The following is a 22,672-nucleotide window of genomic DNA, read 5'->3' as shown; positions in this document are numbered from 1 at the left end:
TGGGGAAAATGGCATTTCATTCCATGCACACAAGTGCATGAAGTGAAATGACAAAGTGTTCCTGATTCCTGATAACTGAATAAAGAAACTAGGGAGTCTAAACTGTCACTCATCCCTGGCCAGTGGCTCATCTTTAATGCTGTCATTTAGCCCATTAAGAAAAAAAAACTGCAATGATTCATCATTCCATTCACACTTGTGCCAGTATTCTAAACTCCACTGTGCATTTAGCTACAGACAGAGCCATGACGAAGAGCAGCCGTTTAGCTGCTTCTTTTCCCCAAACAAGGTGATCAGAATTTTTTACATTTCTGACAAAAAAACTAAAAAAGGAATTACACACAGAGGACTGTCTCTCCCACAACACTAAAGATCACCAAGAAGCACCACCTGACAGTAACCCCATGATGTAAGCTATATGGGACTTATTTGTGGTGTATGTGGTTGGGTGTTGCTTGCGGAGCACTGAATGAGGAAATGTCGACACGCCCCCAGGTCCTCAGCAGCTCAGGTGCTTGGATGAAGGGCTGTCTGGGAAGAGGGGCTAGAGAAGCCAGTGGCAGTGGAGACAAAGGGGTAGGAGAGGTAGCTGAGGCTGCTGCAGGTAAGGCGGCAATATGAGAAAGGACAGTGTTCGTGTGAGAGCTGAGCTGGGAAACACTGGTGATGAGGCCCTGCAGAGTTTCCACTACATTTCGAATGGGCTGGTCATTTGGCCCGAGGGCGCCCTGGTTGGCTAGGGCGTGATGGAGTATGTCAGTGTCTGCTGGGTCAATAGTGACCAGATTGTTCTCACGGTTTGGTTCTCTTTTGGGCCCAAGAGCAGACACAGACACAAGATTGAAGGTAAAGATGAGGATTTATTGTAGACTGTAGAATGTGGGTGGTGAAGGTGTTGACGGTTGGCTGGTTGGAGAAGCTGTCTAGGGAGATGGTATGGAAAGGTGAGGCCAGGCTGAGCAGATGAGCTGGCAATCCAGTGAGCTGATGAAGCAGGCAGGCGTGGTGGGCAGATGACAAGAGGGAATCCTGAACACAGGACGATAGATACGCTGTGAGATCAACAGGTATGAGGAAATGGAGACAAGGCAAGTTCGAAAAAATATAACTAGTTACTAGAGCAGCCAAGAGAGTTGTGAAACAGGCTGAACAATCTGACAGCGAGTGGAAGGAGAGTCAAGGTTTTCATCCTGGAGAGCAGATGAGTTGATTGCAGACAGGTGAGGAGGTGAAGCGGGAGCCAGGGGAGAGAGTGAGCCACACCCATGGCGTGCACACACACACACACACACACACACACACACACACACACACACACACACACACACACACACACACACACAGAGTGAGACAGAAAGGGGAGGAGGAAACACAAGATGGAGGGAACACGGAGACACATAAGGAAAATCTATCTAGATTTTTTTCCCCTGTGCCTTTGGATTGTGCGAGCTGTAATGACACTTTAATTTCCCTCGGGATCAATAAAGTATCTATGAATCTATCTATCTATCTGTCTATCTATCTGTCTGTCTGTCTGTCGTCTCACCAATTTTTGCCAAAGAAAAAAATCACAAATATTCTGTTTTCACTTATTTTACATTAAAATATCATTACTGCAACTTCTTCTAAAACAGTTTTTTTGTGACAGGTCTGAGTGGGCGGGCGGGCAACATTCCAACAAATAATATCATTCAATGTTGTGTACCATCCAATCAAATCCTGAAGGATCAAATTACATCCCGCCCTGCATTTTGTCTTTGTTTTGCTTGGAGGTATGCCACATTACGGAGGGAAAATATGCCCTTAATGCCATTTGACGTTGTCATTTAGTATTTTCACTAAGGGCCTGTACCATTATCCGCGCTTGATCTGCACTTGAGCACTTTGCTATTTGGTGTGCGAGCTCATGCGCTTAGTGTTAGCATGATGCGCTTGCTGTGTATTTTATCTGCTAAATATGTATGCCCTATAATGTAGCACGTTGGTGACATTGTGACACCAAGTGCCCAAGCGTCCAAGTGCAGATCAAGTGTCGATACTGAGACAGGCCCAAAGTGTTGAACTTCTACTTCTGCAACCTCATCTTCTACCTCACCCATTCGGCACTCATCGCGTGCTTATCCATCCTGGAAGAGGAAGCCCTCCTTTCACTGCTCTTTCTGAGGTTTCTCCCAGTTTTTTTTTGTTTTTTTTTTCCCTGTGAAGGTTTTTTTTGTGTGGAGTTTTTCCTCTAGCCTCGCACAGCTATCCCTGTGTTTCTTGAGCTCAGATTTCGCTCTGGATATAGGTCTGGACAAGCCATCGTTGGTATGAGTTGAAAGCACGAGTTTTGAACTAGGCCAATCAGCAAACTATGGGGAAGGTTGAGATGATGACAACTAGTGAACCCTGGTTGACATCATCTCTAAACCCCCCCCCCCCCAATAGTTCGCTCATTTGTTCGATTTCCAGCTGCCGGACACAATCAACTTTCAATGGATCCTCTCCAGACTAATATATCATAGCTAAAGAAACTGAGTTGGCGAGATTTAGACTGGCTGTGCGAGGCTTTTTTTCCTCATCTGAACCAATGGTCTAAGGGTAGGAGAGTAGTCATTTATTGCATCTATTTTTTTTTTTACTTTGGGCATGTAAAACCCTTTGAGACTGTAACAATGATTAAGGGACGTATAAATAAACGATAGCTGACTTGAATAAAATATATCAAATGGCAAAAGCTGATGCTGACCGGAATTCATGCTGAATGATTTTAAGTGTAAATCTCAATCAAGAGCCAGAAAATTCAGCATAATATAAGTATACTTTTCTCATAGTATTTTCAGATAGTGCCTGTAAAGACAGTATCTGTACAGTATAATGACAGTAAATCAAATAGCAGCCCAAAATTTAGCCAAGGAAATAAAAAATATGACATAGCCAAACATCTATGATATGAGAACTTCAAATGAATATACCAGCCATAACAGAGTTTCCAAAAGTGGGGCATAGGGACGAGGGGGTCCCAAGTAAATATAGAACAAATCAGCTGAACTAGTCACTTATTTTTACACCAGAACAGTGAGATAAAACCATATGAATGATCATTGTCACAGGTTTCACAATCCACAGTTATCGTCACCCCGTATTGTTCTTATGTGATAAAATAATCATTTTAATTTGTATTGTATTTTTAAACAATGTTAGATATGCTTTAACAATCAAGTTAGAGGACATGCCATTCTCAGAAATTAACTGAAGCAAGCAAAATACACAAATTGAAATTTGATTAAAGAATGGTGAAAGATGGAGGGGGTTTTATGGTAATTAAAGTCAAATACAGTCATATAAAACTCATGACACCATCTCTCAAAAGTGATGTTTCCCATTGAAGTGCTAAATCATATACAAAAATTAAAGTCTTATCAGATGGGCACGCTCTGGACACACACACCAAGTGGGATATTGAGACTGGTGTGCATTTAGCTGGGACTGCTAGTATCTCACCATGTCCTTTGGGCATCTGTCTGCATTTGATATTGGACTTGTTATTCCGCTCACATTATTATCCAGTGTCATTCAGCTCATTATCTAATGTCAAAGATGTCATTTAATCAGTTTTTCATTTGTGCTCAGGAAATTTGAGCCTATTTCTATTTCGGGGGGAAAAAACGCTTTCGCCAGGGGATGTAGTGCATGGGAGGATCACGCTATTCTCCCCAGCCCCCCCCCCCCCCGAACAGGCGTCAGAGGAGCCGACCAGAGGAGGCGCTAGTGCAGCAACCAGGACACACACCCACATCCGGCTTCCCATCCGCAGACACGGCCAATTGACCTTTCGCAAAGTACAGCCCCAGAACGGTGATTGTCCAATCCTACCTTAGCAACGGTCCGTCAAGCTTTCAAACACACAACAAAATGCTGAAACGGTCTGCCTATGAGATCTGCAAATCGGATACTAGATATCTGAAAAGTTTGGAGGGGGTGTCATTTTCTTTCCCTTCCTGAAACCCAGAACGCAAGAAGCGCAATGCCGGCAATAGATTTTGCAGAATAGCAGATCCCATAGCCAGCTTAATCCATCCAAAATCAACAAAAATACCTGTCTGCCCCAAGCTAAGCTTGTTACTAGCTATTATTGATAGCTAATACAGCTAACGTATTATTACTGTTACTTTTACCCACACAATGCGCTGATTTCTTCCTTCATGTTTTGGTGCTTTCCGGCTACTTCCTGGATAGTTCTGAAATGCTTGACGGGTATAGCAACAGTAACTAAGGGGGGCGGGACTTTGTGAAGGGTCAATTGTGTCTGTAGGGACGCCCGACCAAGCCGGAGGTAACATGGGGATTCGAACCAGCGATCCCCAGGTTGGTAGGCAATGGAATAGACCGGTACACTACCCGGACGCCCCCTATACTTTACTGTTAAGTAGGGATCGACAGATTATTGGTATGGCCGATTATCGGCGTAGATATTCGTCATTTTTCATATTATCATTATCGGCATATTTTTATCGGCTAGTCGATTCAGAAAAGTCCGCTGCGCAACATGCGCACGTCCGACACAGCCTTCACTCTCCCGAAGACAACACAACACATGGCACTCACTCCAACAACACAAACACAGAACAGAGGCATCGAGGAGTTAGACCACTTTCCTAAGGTAAGAGGAGCGTGCCAGATGCCATAAAACCCACTCAGTTGGTAAGAAAAGCATGCCATAACGTTAGTTACAAAATTCACTCCGTAATGTTAGTTTCTCCGTCTCTCTCCTCCTACCACACACACACCAAAGAGCATAACGTCGGTCCGACATGAACTCGACAACAGGTTGTCAGTTCAAACAGAACACAAGTCCCACTGCTTGGTTGACATTTAAATGTATCTAGGCTAAAAGAAAAAAGCTAATGTGTGATATTTTAGTTACATTTAGATGTTACTGTCAGTGTTGTGCATGAACGCGCTAAAAGAGCAGCGGTCATTAAACATATTGTAGCGAATTCGGGAGACGTCCCGGGAACCGCCGCAGCCGGGACGCCTCCTGCACCACGGGCGACTACGTTCACCAGTCGACCAAAGAGTCCGACTGGTTAGCCAAGGGTTACCGAGTACGTTACACCCACCCACCCCTTCGGGAAGTGCTTCCGATGGCCTCACGGTCCTTCACGATCTCGCCATCCCACTTCTGACACCACTGTAGCCAATTCGGGGGGGCAGCTTGGGAGGGGAATCGCCGCAGCCGGGACACGAACCCCGGTCTTCCGCACCACGGGCGACTACGTTAACCAGTCGACTAAAGGGTCTGACCCGTTAGACAAGGGCTAAGCGAGTCTACTTATTCGTGGTCGTTACACTACCCCCCCCTCCCCTCCCCGGGAAGCGCTTCCGAAGGAGGGGGAATCGCCGCAGCCGGGACGCGAACCCGGGTCTCCACTGGTTGACGTTGTTGTCCGTGGTGCGGGAGACACGAGCTCGCGTCCCGGCTGTGACGGTCCGGCCAGGAAGGCCCTATCCCGGAGGAGGGGGGTAGTGTAACGTACACGAATAAGTAGACACGTTAGCCCTTGGCTAACGGGTCAGACGCTTTGGTCGACTGGCTAACGTAGTCGCCCGTGGTGCGAGAGACATGTGTTCGCGTCCCGTTCGAAACAAAGCGTACACTTAAACGGATTTATTTTTTTAGATGAGCCTTCCTCAACTTCATGCCGGCTACTCCTGCTAACTCTCCAAACTGGGGGCGCACAGACTCCCATCTACTGCAGGTAATACACTGACTATCGATAGGTACCTCATGCAACCCCACTTCAAAAAACCTGAACTTTCACTTTAAAGATGTAGCCGGGTGGTAAAGAACCGATCTTTCTTCCTGCAGTGAAATGAAATTCTGTACTGCCCCTTTAAGAGATTAAGCTCGACGCAGGGTTATAACGTCACACACACGACGCCTAGTGTCAGTCAGAGCGAGGACTGGGTGAAGCATGGTGGACAGAGATGCATAGCAGTCTGCATCGGGGTAGACAGTTTTGCTGTAGCTGTTCTTGGCCAGCCACGCTGAGGAGGCCATCTTGAAACGTGGCTGCAAGTGAATGGCGAAGCCCACTACTGTATTTCATTTGTATATATTTCATTTGGGTACACTTTCATTTGTATATTTTATTTTCATGCAGTCGTGATCTATTTCTTTCTATTCTCCCATCGACCGCTGTCCTCCTATTGAAGTGAGGCAGCATTCAGAATAAAAACCCCAAACAGAATTTTGTGTTGTCCGGTGAGTTCATTACCCTAAGGACCCATCGCATTTTGGTACCAGGCCTGGGGTGTCTGAATGTTAGGAGTTTGGTTTCATTTTTATTTTGAATGAAATACAGTAGTGGTGAAGACAGGTTCTGCGGAGAGTTTGCCTGGCTTCGTGGAGGTTCATTGGATAGACTGACGAGAAGTGTTGGTGATCAGCCTGCTGGACCAGAGGACCACACTACAGCAGCATTTTGGGGGGTTTGGAGAGTCACAAGCCCAGCTGCATCCAGTGTCAACCCCGCGCTGAGTTATTGTTGTCCAGAGACTGTTTCCAGCTGAACCACAGTGTATCCTTCCTCCTGCATGAATAGCGCACTGATAAAAGACTGAACTCTTTGAACTTTTTGAACTGTGCCCATCGTGAACATTCACAATGTCTGTTGATGGTGATGACACTTCTGTTTCTGTAATGGGAGAGGGTGATGCTGACGATAGTATGGAGGAGATTCAGCAGCAACTACAAGACCTCGGTAGGAAGCATAGGGAGGCTATGTCAGCCATATCTGATCTGAGTAGTCATTCAACTAGATCGTATGTGTATGTACCCAGGGAACACCACATTAACCCATTTAGTGGCGATGTGAGTACAGATGGGAGAGAAGTTGATGAGTTCGTGGAGGAGGTAGAGAGGGTGATAAGGGCTAGAAATCAAACCCCAGCGGAATAGTTGGACTATGTAATATCTCTTTTAAGAGGGCCAGCCTTGGAAGAGGTGAGGTTTCGGATGGGGGTTGAGCCCAGGCAACCAGCAGACTTATTCACGTACTTGAGAGAAGCATTTAGAGAAAAGTGAAGTACTGCCCAGTTATTACACACATTCTATGGCCGTAAGCAAGCTGAAGGTGAAGACCTTCGTACCTACTCACATGCTCTGTCACAGATACTGAGTTGTATAAGGAAGTTGTCACCAAATGCAATTCCTAATGAACACGTTGTCATCAGAGATCAGTTCATTGAAGGTGTTCGAGATGTAAGTCTTAGAAGGGAACTTCGTAAACTTGTGAGAGAAAAGCCCCGGTCAACTCTCGTCGAGGTGAGAGATGAAGCTATTAACTGGTCACTGGAGGATCCAAAAACTGGTGTGGTAAAGCTAGTCAAGAATAGACATGTAACATCGGAAGCTGTAGCTGATACCCAGTGCTCTGCTGTTAATGTTCCAACCAGGCACACTGTTACTTTAGAAGATGTGCTTCAAGTAGTGGCTGAGCAGGGAAAGGCCATAGGTGAGTTGACCAAGGCTGTGAAGGAACTCACTGGTGACAGATGTAAAACCGAGCAACCAGCTGTTAGACCTAGAACACAGCCTAGGTTTACGGAAGATGGCCAGCCAATTTGTTTTAAGTGCAATGGGGTGGGGCACATTGCTAGAAAGTGTGTGCAGAGCCATAAAGCGCATCCTAGTGAATCATCCTACAATGCCTGCTATTCGGGGAAACTCCAGCCCTCGGTTGCCGTGAGCCAGGCAATGCGGGGGCAGCCCAGAGGCTCAATCAATGACCCTACACGCACCAGACTACTTGAACGCGCAGTCGGTAAATGCCCTGTCGTTCAACTAAAGATTGGAGGTGTTGTGGCCTCATGCTTATTAGATACCGGAAGCCAAGGAGCACTATTTCTGAGAGTTTCTTTAGAGAACACCTGTGTAGGGAGGATGGGGATATGCTCTCTACTTCTGGTTGGCTTAAAATCACGGCAGCTAATGGTTTAGATATACCATATCTAGGGTACCTGGAGTTAGATGTTGAAACCCTGGAAGTGATGCTCCCGGAATGTGTTTTTTTGGTGATAAAGGGACCTCCAAATTCTCCAAATATGCCAGGCCTCATAGGAATGAATATTATTAGTCGATGTCGGCAGCTAGTACAGGGTGAGTTTGAAACTACTTTAGGTGGAGAGTTACAGTCAGATTGGAGAGAGGCATTCCAGCAGATGCAAAGGGCTACCATCGTGGGCAAAATGACCGTCGCTAAAGTAGCTGGAAAGGACACTGTACACATACCTGCCTCATCAGTAGCTACAATAATGGCAAAAGGGTTAGCACCTAGATCAGAGAAAGGTGCCCGCAGCATGCTGTTAGAACCCATGAACGCATCGCTACATCATGGGATGATAGTTGTTCCTGCTCTTGTGTCATCACAGGGCCAGTCCTTCCCAGTGCAGGTGGTGAATTTCTCACCAGAAGATATCTGGTTACAACCAAGAACCCGGTTAGGTACTTTGTCAGAGGTAGAGTGTGTCCATACTAACCAGGCTTGTGAGGTCAAGTTTCAGCGGATCTCTGCTAGCATTGAGCGGATTACTGTTGATGAGAAAAGTGGTCCGCCAACTCAGGACAGGTCACAGCAGATCCTGGATAAATTAGACATAGGTGGTACTCCTGAGCAGAAAGCACCATTGTGTGATTTGCTGATGAGGTTTTCAGACATCTTTGCTATGAGTGATGATGACCTTGGTTACACTGATACAGTTGAACACCAGATTAACTTAGTAGATGACATCCCGGTGATCCAGCCATACAGACGCATTCCCCAAACTCAGTACAATGAGGTTAGAGAGCACATCACTAAACTACTACAGAAGGGTGTGATAGAAGAAAGCACGTCTGCTTACGCCTCACCTATTGTTGTAGTCAGGAAATCTGACAACAGCCTCAGGCTATGTGTTGACTACAGAAGGCTAAATGCCAAGACTAACCGTGACGCTTTCCCATTGCCAAGAATAGATGAGAGCTTTGATGCGCTCCAGGGGGCTAAGTACTTCTCATCTATTGATTTAGCCAGTGGGTATCACCAGGTGGCAGTACGGGAGAGCAACCGACACAAAACCGCGTTTACGACTCCATTTGGAATTTACCAATACACATGCATGCCGTTTGGTGTTTGTTATGGGCCAGCCACCTTCCAACGCTGTATGCAGGTGACCATGAATGATTTGATTTTCCAGATTATGTTAGTATATCTAGATGATATTTTGGTGTACTCACCGACTTATGAGGAACATCTACAGAGACTTGAAGTTGTCCTGCGAAGGTTGAAAGAGACCGGTCTCAAGGTAAAACTTGAAAAGTGTCATTTCCTGCAGGATGAGGTCTGTTTCCTAGGTCATCAGATATCTGCACAGGGAATTGGTACTGACCCTCGTAAAGCTGAAGCTGTAAGGAATTGGAAGGTCCCCAGTACAGTGAAAGAATTGAGATCCTTTCTGGGCTTCTGCAGTTATTACAGAAGGTTCATAGAGGGGTTCTCAAAGACTGCTGGTCCTTTGCATGATCTGGTCAATCAGTGTCTTCACGATGGTAGCCCTGCTAGAAACAACCGGGAATTTGAGTCATTATGGTCAGCTGAGTGTCAATTGTCTTTTGAGTCCCTTAAGGAGAAACTTACTTCAGCCCCTATCCTAGGCTACACAGATTTTACTCTTCCATTCATCTTGGAGACAGATGCGAGTAGTTTGGGATTGGGTGCGGTCCTTTACCAGCAGCAAGGTGAACATAAGAGGGTCATAGCATATGCCAGCAAGAGGTTGCGCAATGCTGAACGGAATGACAGAAATTATAGTAGCATGAAGTTAGAACTACTTGCCCTCAAATGGGCTGTAGGGGAAACATTTCGGGGCTATCTCCTGGGGTCGAAGTTTATAGCTTTCACGGATAATAATCCGTTGTGCCACCTAAAAACAGCTAAGCTTGGAGAAATTGAGCAGAGATTGGTAGCTCAGTTGGCGGTTTTTGATTTTGAAGTGAGGTATCGCCCAGGGCAATGGAATGCAGCGGCTGATGCCCTCACGACAGCCGTTAGCAGGGGAGCCTATTAATCAGTCAGAGGATGAAGAGTTTGACAACTGTGTGACCATTTGTAACCTCGTTCACAAGAGAACTGCTCTAGGCCCGGAATTAGTGACGGCCGGTGTCAATTGTGGTAGTGTAAGGCAGATTTATGTCATGGAAGCTGGTGTCGCTAGGGAGGCCAATACATTTCAAGGAAACACGCCTACTCTTCCTGGTTACACAAAAGTTGAACTTTGTAACTTTCAAGCCAATGACCCTACAATCAGTGAGTTCAGGAAGTTTTGGGATAGAGAGAGAGAGCCAAATGGCCATGAGAGGTCTGCTCTGTCTAAACCAGTTAAGGCACTTTTAAAACAGAGGAAGTATATCCAAGATATAAGTGGGTTATTGTACCGTGTTGTCAGTGTCCCTCACCAAGGTGAATGTCAACAGTTGCTCTTGCCCTCCTGTCTGAAACAACCAGTGCTAGAGAGTGTCCATGATCATATGGGTCATCAGGGCATAGAGCGCACTATAAACCTGTTGAAACAAAGGTGTTTCTGGGTTAGAATGTATAATGACGTTGAGATATGGATCAAGAAGTGTCAGAGGTGTATATTGACTAAGATGCCACAGCCCAAGATACGACCCCCTATGAAGTCGTTCATGGCTTCTAGACCATTGGAAGTTGTTGCAGTAGACTTTACGGTTCTTGAACCAGCATCGGACGGGCGTGAGAACGTCTTGGTGGTTACTGACGTTTTCACTAAGTTTACACAAGCCTTCCCCACCAAAGACCAAAAGGCAGATACCACTGCCAAGATTCTCCTTAAAGAGTGGTTTATGAAATATGGAGTACCTGAAAGGTTGCACTTGGACCAGGGCAGAAATTTTGAGAGCGAGGTGGTTGGGGAGTTGTGCAAACTATATGGAGTGAGGAAAACGCATACCACACCATATCACCCTCAGGGAAACGCACAGTGTGAGCGTTTTAACTGAACGCTTCAAGATCTGTTGCGTATGCTTACCCCAGCCCAGAAGCGCCGTTGGCCCGAACACCTACCTGAACTGATCTATGCTTACAACGTCACACCACATGCTACCACTGGGTACTCGCCATACTATTTACTGTTTGGCGTTAATCCTCACCTTCCCGTGGATGCTTTACTCGGTAAGGAGCCTGTAGCAAACTCAAGACATGATTGGTTAGTTGTGCATCAAGAGCGCTTGAGAGATGCACATGAGAAAGCCAAAGAATACACTGAGTGCAAAGCAGCTGAGAGGATTTCTCCTCTGAATGAAAAAGTGTACTGTCCGCCCATTGATGTGGGTCAGTTGGTTTATTTGCGCTACAGACCTCTAGGGAGGAACAAAATTCAGGACTCTTGGGGCCCTACTGTTTATAAAGTGATCGAGGTGCATGGGACTACCTACACCGTGGAGCCAGTAGAGGGTGGTCCTACTAAGAGAGTTAATCATGTTGATTTGCGCAGTTGTGTTAATTCTGGTCCTCTGTCTGAAGACAAACGAATAACTTCCCCCCTTGGTGTTTCATCTGTGAAGGAGTTGGCTTCTGACCCAGTTGATCCCGAGCTTGCTGAACCAGAGGGTGTAGTACTTGAGCAGGTAACTTATCCCCAGTTGAGACAGCCCACAGACTTGCTATCTGAAGGTGTAAAAGTGGTAAATAATAACCCCGTGGGGAATGAGTCAGAACTGGTTCTGGTGCCTGTTCAGAAGGAGTTGAACTCTCCTGAGCCAGAAGGTGTGCCAGAGATGGTGGATGTGGGAATAAATCCTAGAGGGCCCGAATCAGAGGTGAGGGTACCTGTCCCAGCTCCTAGAACAGCGGTCGGGAACCTATGGCTCGCGAGCCATATATGGCTCTTCCGGTGACGGCATATGGCTCCCAGACAATTTTGAGTTGAAAATTATTTTTTTTTTCAAAAAAATCAGTTTGGAACTGATTTTAAAATACTTGTGATATTTCTTAATAATACTGTGTCATTTTAAAGTAAACAGAAATTAGTTTTGAAGATAAATTTCACGGGTCACGGGTCACCCGTGGGTCGGGTCGGGAACCAATGGCTCGCGAGCATGTCCGGGTCATTGTAAAGGTGAAGAAATCAATTTTATCAGATAGCCAACTAGTTTATCCGCTTCAACCCTTGTAACGGAAAAGATGGCGAAAAGAAAAAAAGACGATGATTACCGTGCATTCCAGGCTGCGTGGACAGAGGAATTTGCATTTGTGGAGAGAGCAGGATCTGCGGTATGTCTAATATGCAATGATAAAATTGCATTGATGAAACGGTCAAATATAAAGCGGCACTTCGATACGCACCATGCTTCATTTGCATCGAAATATCCAGCGGGGGACAGCAGGAAAAGGGCATGCGAGGAGCTACAGCGGAGAGTGCAGACGAGTCAGCAGCAACTACGTGTGTGGACCAAGCAAGGTGACGGGAATTCCGCTAGCTTTGCGGGGGCTTTGGCAATAGTAAGGAATGGAAAGTCATTCACAGATGGCGAGTATGCCAAAACATTCATGCTTGATGTGGCCAATGAACTGTTTGATGACTTCCCAAATAAAGACAAGATAATCAAACGAATAGAAGACATGCCCCTGTCAGCAAGAACTGTGCACGATCGTAGCATCATGATGGCAAATCAAGTCGAGGAAACACAAATTAAGGACATAAACGCCGGGACATACTTTTCTCTCGCGTTAGATGAGTCAACAGACGTTAGCCATCTATCTCAGTGCAGTATCATTGCCAGGTATGCTGCAGGTGACACACTGCGTGAGGAAAGCTTGGCTGTTTTGCCAATGAAAGGGACAACAAGAGGAGAGGATTTATTCATGTCTTTCATGGAGTTTGCTAAAGAAAAAAAACTACCGATGGATAAACTTATTTCTGTCTGTACTGATGGTGCACCCTGTATGTTGGGGAAGAACAAAGGATTTGTAGCGCTTCTCCGTGAACATGAAAAGAGAGCCATCCTAAGTTTTCATTGCATCCTGCACCAGGAGGCGCTTTGCGCTCAGACGTGTGGCCAGGAGCTTGGCGAGGTGATGTCTCTGGTCATTCGAGTGGTCAACTTTATTGTTGCCCGAGCTTTAAATGATCGCCAGTTTAAAGCTCTGTTAGAAGAAGTTGGGAATCATTATCCCGGTCTGCTTTTACACAGCAACGTGCATTGGTTGTCAAGGGGGAAGGTGCTCAGCCGTTTTGCAGCTTGCCTGAGTGAAATCCAGACTTTTCTTGAAATGAAAGGCGTCAAGCATCCTGAGCTAGACAACACTGACTGGCTCCTGCAGTTTCACTATCTCGTGGACATAACTGGCCATCTGAAACAGCTCAATGTGAAAATGCAAGGTATTGGAAATACAATCTCATCCCTTCAACAAGCAGTGTTTGCATTTGAAAGCAAGCTGGAAGTCTTTCTCAGGGACATTGAAACAGGTCGTCTTCTGCACTTTGAAAGACTGCAACAATTTAGAGATGCATGCTTAGCAAGTGACTCCACTCAACATCTGGATCTCCGGCAGCTAGCTGGCTTTACGTTCAATCTCCTGCAGTCATTCAAAGCACGTTTTGGAGAATTTCGTGCACGCACTGGTCTTTTCAAGTTCATCACTCATCCACATGAGTGTGCAGTGGACAAAATCGACCTGACATGCATCCCCGGGGTCTCTATCGGAGACTTTGAGCTGGAAGTTGCTGACCTGAAGGCATCAGACATGTGGATGAGTAAGTTCAAGTCACTTAATGGAGAGTTGGAAAGTCTTGCGCGACAGCGAGCAGAGCTGGCGAGGGAACACAAGTGGACAGAAATTAAAAATCTTCAACCTGAAGACCAGCTGATTCTTAAAACTTGGAACGAGCTTCCTGTGACATACCACACAATGCAGCGTGTGAGTATTGCCGTATTGACCATGTTTGGCTCTACATATGCATGTGAACAGTCTTTCTCGCATATGAGGAACATTAAGACCAACCTATGCTCACGTTTAACTGATGGAAGCCTCAACGCCTGCATGAAGCTCAACCTCACCATGTATGAACCAGACTACAAGGCCATCAGCAAAACCATGCAGCACCAGAAGTCGCATTAAAAGTAAGACATATTTAATTTATTATACGTTAAAAATACTATATGGCTCTCAATGAAATATATTTAGAAATATTTGGCTTTTATGGCTCTCCCAGTCAAAAAGGTTCCCGACCCCTGTCCTAGAAGAAGCCAAAGAGCTACTGCTGGTATCCACTCAAATCCATTTAATGAACCTAGGTCAACTTGCAACGCAATGTCACTTAGTCCTGAGGTGTTAACACAGCTCATTTCAAGCCTTGGGAAGGTATTCTTCCAGGAAGCAGTTAAGGAAGTGAGGAACTCAGACTAAGTCACTGAGGGCATTGACATTCAGCAGGGGAGAGTGTAGCCGGGTGGTAAAGAACCGATCTTTCTTCCTGCAGTGAAATGAAATTCTGTACTGCCCCTTTAAGAGATTAAGCTCGACGCAGGGTTATAACATCACACGCGCGACGCCTAGTGTCAGTCAGAGCGAGGACAGGGTGAAGCATGGTGGACAGAGATGCATAGCAGTCTGCATCGGGGTAGACAGTTTTGCTGTAGCTGTTCTTGGCCAGCCATGCTGAGGAGGCCATCTTGAAACGTGGCTGCAAGTGAATGGCGAAGCCCACTACTGTATTTCATTTGTATATATTTCATTTGGGTACATTTTCATTTGTATATTTTATTTTCATGCAGTCGTGATCTATTTCTTTCTATTCTCCTATCGACCGCTGTCCTCCTATTGAAGTGAGGCAGCATTCAGAATAAAAACCCCAAATAGAATTTTGTGTTGGCCGGTGAGTTCATTACCCCAAGGACCCATCACAAAGATAAGAGAATGGGAAAATAATGACACGTACATTTTTCCATTCAGTTCAGTCAAAGCCTGCTGGGAGCACTTTAACCAAATTATGTGGAGTTATTTTAATATAATTATTCAGTCTGATCAAGGTTTACTTCCTGCTGTCCATGCTGTTTAATTCCTTTCAATTTCACGTTTCAAGTTATTTATTTTTAATCAAAAAAGAATTCCACTCAAGATTGTTATCTAGTGCCTTAAACATCATGCACTTAAAAAATTTTTTTTTTTAAATTCTGTTTTACAAAAAATTCAATCAAACATATGTTCATTTAAAGGCAGCCTTGTGTTGCGGTTTGTGTTGCTGTAAATTTTGGCACAACATTTTTTATTTTTACTGCAACTGACTATCGGCTATCGGCCTCCATAACTTACAAATAATCGGTATTGGTTTCGGCCCTGAAAAAAAAACCCATATTGGTCGACCCCTAGTGTTAAGTGTATTTATGTATTCATCAGGGACCCCAATGCAATGTTAACATCCATTTTGGTGAAAATAAACTTAAAGGACACACACCTTTTCCTTGTCCAGTGAATCAGCACTACAAAAGTGTATGGATAAGGAATAGTTAAGGGAAATGAATGAATCTTTTCCAGAGCAAACTATTTGTCATGTCTGGTACGAGAATAAATAGAGGGTTCTAATGGCCGGTTTAAACGGTAGCTGCCAGGGTCTAAAAAAACACAATGCCATGATACATAGACGTCCCACTAAAAAATAACACACCGCAAAATGTGTTACATTATCCGCTGCGTGTTGTCATATGGAGCACATTTAAAAACTCTGTGAGGGGGATTTAGCTTGGTGTTTGAGTGGTCAACCTGCAATAGATAATTATCCATAAGCTTCTCGAAAGCTAATAATTACATGTAGAAAATTGTAGACTGTTTGGTTTTCCATTGAGATCCAAAAGGACAAAAAAATGTTCCCCCTCAAGTACAATTTTTCCATCTGTCTCCAAATGAATGTGGATGCAAACACAATGAAACAGGAGTATGTGTTCTCCTGTGATGAAGACATGACGGAGGCAAAAGGTTTATTTTAGACCACAGGGCGGTATGACCTAAGAGTGTGTTTGAGGACTAATTCCTTCACATTCTCATGAGTCTTGAGTGACTTGACTGGAGAAATGAGTGTAGTGTGTGTGTGTGTGTGTGTGTGTGCGCATGCGCGTGTGTCATTTCGATTGTTGCTTGCACAGATTCTGGAAACCATTGTACAAAATTAATAACCCCGAATGGATTATTTTTTTTAAAGGACACAACTCACTCGTCCAATGAGAACTGAGTATGGGGGTTGTATGAATTTATTAATTTTCCTATGATTGTGTCACAGGCAACACTCTAGTGTAACCTGTACTTGCAGAAAGTGTTTTTTTATATATATGTGTCAGCCAGGAAAACGTTTTATACTCTCTATATGTCACCAATTACATCGTCAATGGCAAGAATTACATAAGGACTGCAAAGATTTGTGTTTGCTAGGTGTCGAGAGAGTCAGCTTTGCCCTGAATCTGGCTGCATTAGCTGTGTGGTGTTCCATTGTCATCCATCTTGTGGTGTGTGGCTTCAGTTTCCACATTAGTCTACTATTGCTACTGGCATAACTCAATCTACTCCTTTGCCAGAGATCTGGAAAAGTTAGAATGACTCACACAAACTCAGACAGAAACATTTCTTCCTTCTTCTTCTAATATCTGTAGATGCCCCTTTTGTGTCTGTTTTTTTTTTACAACATACTAAAAAATTTCCCAAGACATCTGACCATTAATGAGATTGTAATTAGTCAATCAGCAACTGTCACTTTGTCTGTTCAGGCTTTTCAAGAGGACATGTTCAGTAGACTTGATAAATTAAAAAGAGGTGAATGGTGAACAAGAAAAATAGGTTATGTTGGATCTTGGCAAACAACCATTACTGTCAATCCCCCCACCAGAAGTATACTGCTGATACCCACTGCTTTTCCTACATTTCATGGTTCCTGTGACGGTTATTTCCCTCTTGGACTCCTAAGTTGATTTGGACCTCCACTGCAGATCCAAAAAGAAAAGGAGGTAATTGCCAATTGTGAAAGCAATATACCAAATCTTAGAAATACTGAGTAAGATCCATTGAGGCCAATGTATTAATATCCCCTGACAAACTACTAAGTACCAAATAACATAGATGGATGGGGATAGCTGAGTATGCAGGAAACGCTTCATCCAAATATTTATTTCATTTGTAGTGCATGGAGTTGAGCACTCCAGGTTAATGCAATACATTTAACTATTGTGGCACCCGCTTTCTGAACACCACGGGGTCTCTGTTTGTATGAGGAAACCATCTAGTTATGTTCACTGGCAGACTAAACAAGTGCAGGTTTCCTTACACAGCACTTTCAGGATGATGACTAAGTTGTAGCCATTTGCAAATGTCAGAGCAAGATACTCTGATTAGTATGAAAAATCTCTAAGGATTTTTGAAGAGCCATACAGCTTTAATTTCATTTTCACAATATTTTCAATTCATAATAAGTTCATTATCAGTTAACCCCTTCTCGCAGTGCAAATGACAAACATGATTTGTGAGACTTTGTCAGAATTTCTCTGGACTTATGAATCACCGTAAAGTTAGAAGTTTAGGGCATCTGGGTAGCATGGTGGTCTATTCCGTTGCCTACCAACACAGGGATTGCCGGTTCAAATCCCCATGTTACCTCCGGCGGCATCCCTATAGACACAATTGGCCATGTCTGCAGGTGGGAAGCCGGATATGGGCCGTATATGGCTACGTGCTCTGGTCGCTGCACTAGCGCCTCCTCTGGTCAGTCGGGGCGCCTGTTCAGGGGGGAGGGGGAACTGTGGGGGGAACATGATCCTCCCACGTACTATGTCCCTCTGGCGAAACTCCTCACTGTCAGGTGAAAAGAAGCGGCTGGTGACTCCACATGTATCGGAGGAGGCATGTGGTAGTCTGCATCCCTACCTGGATCGGCAGAGGGGGTGGAGCAGAGACCGGGACAGCTTGGAAGAGTGGGGTAATTGGCCGGGTACAATTGGTGAGAGAAAAGGGGGAAAAATAAAAAATTTTTTAAAAAAGTTTAATAGCACAGAGCTATCGAAAAATGTCTGTATGCTGACTAAATGGATTTGATTCTTGATACTTCTGGGTCAGTTGTGCCAAAAACAATTTAAATCTAAACCAAACATCCAAGCCAAATTGAAACTTCAAGAGAAGAAGAGAAGGGAAGAGAAGAAGAGTTGCTCAGGTGCCTTTTTTAGAGCATCTCTGCTTATTTACCCCAAAACAAACAGAAGCTCACACTCTTAACATATAACCTTGCATTTCTACTTTCTGGTCCAAAAGCACACCACAAATACTTGCACATAATTATATATGTGGGACGTCTTCTGTATTTCCACTTCAGCTTAGCCGTGGGTAGCGCTACTTTGAAAAGTCTAAGCCATAGATCTCAGGATGAGTGTACCAACTATGATAAACTGTTTATTCTAATGTCATCTTTTGGAAACATCCATTAGCACAGAGCAAATGGAAAAAACAGCTGTTTAAAATGGACTATACAAACACTACATATACAATCTCCACCTTGGTGTTGCCGTTTTGTTTTGTTAATTGAATACCGTGGAATCTTTGCATATACCTATGTCCGCTCCAGTATTTAGAACAGACCCCACTCCATCACACATACACACAAACACTATCATTACTTTACTTATTTACCCGCCACAAGCGTTGCTATAGTGTTGCTTCGGCGGAGTACAAATTCACTGTCTGAGTTTGAAACAACAGTAGATTCTCCTCGTACCGCATGCATAATATGAAACTGTAAGACTATGACACTAGGAAAGAAACACCGCACCACACTGCAGCCCAAAACCAAACAACATTGTCTGCACACTGCAGTGTAACAGGATTTCTCCATGGCAGCTGAGCCAGAAAACCACTGAATACCTCCTGACCTTCTCCCCGTCCAAACCTCTTCTTAATACTCAGCTTGCGGACTGATTTCCCTCCACCATCGGCTGATGATCTCGCCTCATTCTTGAAGGACGATGTCATTTATCAGAACAAACTATTTCAACTTCCTTTAACTTTTAAGTAAATTAGAGATTAGCTTACACAACTAAGACTAAAAGTAACTTGATATAAGCCTTAAAGATCATTCGCTGTTGACTGATAGCCATGCGTTGGCCAGGTTAAGCTCTAATACAGATATTCAGACCATAATGGACTTTTTAGCAATTTGAGGATACTTAGAAATCAGCACATTATTTCAGAGAGATCAACATATTTTAATATGCGTATGTTGGGTGAGTTATTCTTGGTTAAGGCACGTTCAGTATAATATGTTTAGTGCTGAGCTCTGCAATAACCACTAAAAGTGACCTCCAATAGTTTCTCCAGGTTAATGCTTTATACAGGGCTATGGACCGGTAATATGCGGTAATTCCTGCTCAGTGTCTTCACAACAGGTGGTTTGGGTCCAAAATGAGTTGCTTCAAAAAACATCACATTTCAAGAAACTGTTCGGAAAACATTAAGTGCGTGTGCGTTGCACTGCTGTGAAATTCATTTTTGTTGCATTCTTCTCTTGTCTTACTTGGCTGTCATTTGTGGAAAGTAACATTCCCACATGAGAGATGCTTCAGCATGTACTGCTGAAAGTTTCGGGAGGGACTTCCAAGCAATATCCTTTGCAATAGGGTTTGAAGACCAGTTATGACAGGACTCTTACAAGATCTTAATATGTTGTGAAGTCAGCTTGGCTAATGTTTTCTGTGGGACTGTGGGTATTAGGACTGCATGGGAAGACGCCGGTACCTGTGAATGGCAAAGGCTTTGAACTTCACTCTGAGCTTTTAGATCTGCTCCCAAATCTAATTCATCCCTTGCACATCAAAGGAGGCAGCACTCATCCACATTATTTGTAGATCCCGGGCAATCAAGGAGAAGTCCGTCAGAGAGAGAGAGAGAGAGAGAGGAAGGGAGAGAGAGGGAGAGAGAGAGACAGACAGAGAGAGAGAGAGAGACAGACAGACAGACAGACAGAGAGAGAGAGAGACAGAGATTGTCACTGAAATCTCCATGACTGCTGGGCTTTCAACCAAACTTTCTATCATTGTTGGCTGCTGCAATAATATCACAGCAAGCTAGGCTCACAGAGGAACATAAAACTGGATAGACAGTCATCTCTCAAGCGGCGTCTTGTGTTATACGTACATGTTTCAATTTTCAACTGGAAAAAATACTGCTAAACTTGCTTCCTATTTAGTTCATTTTAGGTCTTCTGCATCTACCTCCCTTCATTCCTCACAAAAACAGTGGCTGAGCAAAAGAAACAAAAGGACCGGTTTGGGAGGTCTCAAACTTGGTGTTATGACTGGTGATAGATGTGGATCTGAACATGAGGCATGCACTAAAGCCCAAAATTCAACAGAGGTCTTTTGATCCCAGCAGACTTGACCTGTGCGTGGCTCAAGCTTCTGTCTGTCCCTAAACGGACAGCCATACATCGCACATGAGCCGATAATCCAGGGGTGACTGAGGTAATTGCTTGCAGTTGCAGCGTGCTGTTGGACAGGGCCCTAAAAAGGTGAGGTAAGTACGGCCCCTGTTAAGTATTGATTTAGGCTGTATTTCACTTTGGGACTGCACACCTCACACTTCAGGAAGGGGAAGAACACTAGGAAGTCAAAACCTAATTTTTCATACTCCTTTAACTTCCCCCTCGGTACCCTCCCCATTCCCTTCTCTGAAAGTGAGTTAAATATCCACATGGCAATTTTGGTCAGCAGAACAGCACTGGGGAGAACACCCCCCACACAACCCTGCACCCCCAACCCGGGTCTGGAAATACTGACAAAAAGAGCCAGACTCCTGAAATTGCACTGGCACACTGCCTCTATTCAGAGCAAAAGACCTAATCTTAATTGTAGGTTCCTCTCTGATTTATCATTTGTCTTGCAAGCTGACAGTGGGAGATTCTTGGGCCATGAGTCTTTGCCCACAGTAGTGGTCGATGCAATTCTTGTTATGAAACTTTTCATGTTTATATTGAACTTTTTATGTTATAATGTTAGCCAACCCCCAGTTTAACCTCTTCAGTTTTCTTGCCAATTTGTGGATATTTAGTTCGGAGGAATGTTAAGCAACAAGGCATGTTGCTTTTTTTGTTATAATATTTCTGTATTTTGTTGCCTAGTTAGTCTGTTTTGGAAAATCAGAGTACTAATGATGGTCCTAAGGTAACCTAATATGTGTTTTATCTTTCCGTCTGAACTCGGGGGGGGGGGGGGGAACAAAATGCCACAAACAGTAATCTATCAGGCTAATGAACCTCTAAAATGCTATTTTCTCTTTTAACTAGAAGATTATTGCATCCTTGTATCTGTATTAGAAGACCAAGGAAAAGCCATGAACTCAGATTAAGAAACAGAATATAATACAGCAGATATGGCTTTGCACGTTTAGCTGGGAATCGTAAATGTGAACAGACTACAACATATTACTTTAGTCCCTGCTGTAAGATTTGAGGATATCTCCAAACTATTATAATCAATAGGAATGTATCTAACCGGGGACTGAAGACACATTTCATTCTCCTTAGACTGCTGTGGGTCTAATAACTTTTCTTGGGACTCTGGCCATTAACACTTAAATCAACATTGCAAGGAGGACATATGTAGACACAAGCAGTAGGTACCGGGTCTAATTTCCTGACTTTAGAGAAGCAACAAGAGAGCCAACAGTTCACAGAGCAGAAGTCACGAAAGAGAAAACTGCAATGACTATTCAAGCACCCTTGATGAAAGCAAGCCCTTATTTTTTTTTCTGGGGGGGGGGGCTGTTGGGTTGCACTTCTTAAGACATAGACATAGTTATAGTTATCCTGTGTGTTTGTGGCACCAATCAATTTGTTCATCTGATGTCTGTGTTTGGAAAATAAAAACTGATTGTGTTTCCAAAGAAGGTGGAGACGTTGCAGATGTATGGTAGCCATGTTTCCACACTCACTAAGACCAAGATCGGAAAGGCTGCTAACAGGCTCTCTGCTGGATATCAACTATGACCATTTGAGGGCTTTTATTACTAAATGCCACATTTTACAAGCAACTCTGATCTCAAACAGCCTGTTTGACTATGCAGATTCAAAACGAAATACATTAAATATGTAAAATTTTGTGAGTTAGCATAATTGTGAATAGTGGTTTTTGTTTCCTATTGGTCTGTGAGAGTACAGTTGAGGGGAGAGAGTCAGTAGGTTGGTTTGAAGTAACACCTTTTCCACTATTCTGAAAACTGAATAAAATCCATCAAACTTCATCAAGCTAGGTTAAGAAAACCTGATGAGTCATTTAAATTGAAATGTGAATCAAGTTGTTAAACTGTCTTCATGCGTGCTCAATAATCCAGGTAAGAAAATCAAAGAAGGTTGAATCAGTTCATCAGGTTTGAAGTTGTTAAACTATATTTGCTTTGCAAAAGTAGATTTTGTACTATCAGTGCATTGCAGAAAATTAATTTTTGAGTTTCAGTGAAAATTAGACCTCTGTGGTCTGATATGGCATGTAGTGGTTAGGTAGTGGATTAGTAGTGCACTTTGTGACCACAAATGGATTTCAAAAAGTATTGACTTATGCCCCGAAAACAAACTATAAGTTGTTACATAAGTGAGATCATTGTACATA

The 22,672-nt window shown here is 43.9% G+C and overlaps 1 protein-coding gene across 1 annotated transcript in view; it reads left to right on the top strand.

Moving 5' to 3' along the window:
* Nucleotides 1-11,062: 11,062 nt before the first annotated feature.
* Nucleotides 11,063-22,672, top strand: part of itga11a (integrin, alpha 11a) — a 91,821-nt gene continuing 80,211 nt past the window's right edge. The window contains exon 1 of the mRNA XM_056279307.1: nucleotides 11,063-11,860. Within this exon, the coding sequence (XP_056135282.1) occupies nucleotides 11,063-11,860 (798 nt within the window). The remainder of the gene's footprint in view (nucleotides 11,861-22,672) is intronic.

The sequence above is a fragment of the Lampris incognitus genome, chromosome 4 (assembly GCF_029633865.1).
Source record: "Lampris incognitus isolate fLamInc1 chromosome 4, fLamInc1.hap2, whole genome shotgun sequence".
Taxonomy (NCBI): Eukaryota; Metazoa; Chordata; class Actinopteri; order Lampriformes; family Lampridae; genus Lampris; species Lampris incognitus.
The sequence above is the reverse complement of the archived record's forward strand: the minus strand, read 5'-3'. Positions and strand labels throughout refer to the sequence as shown.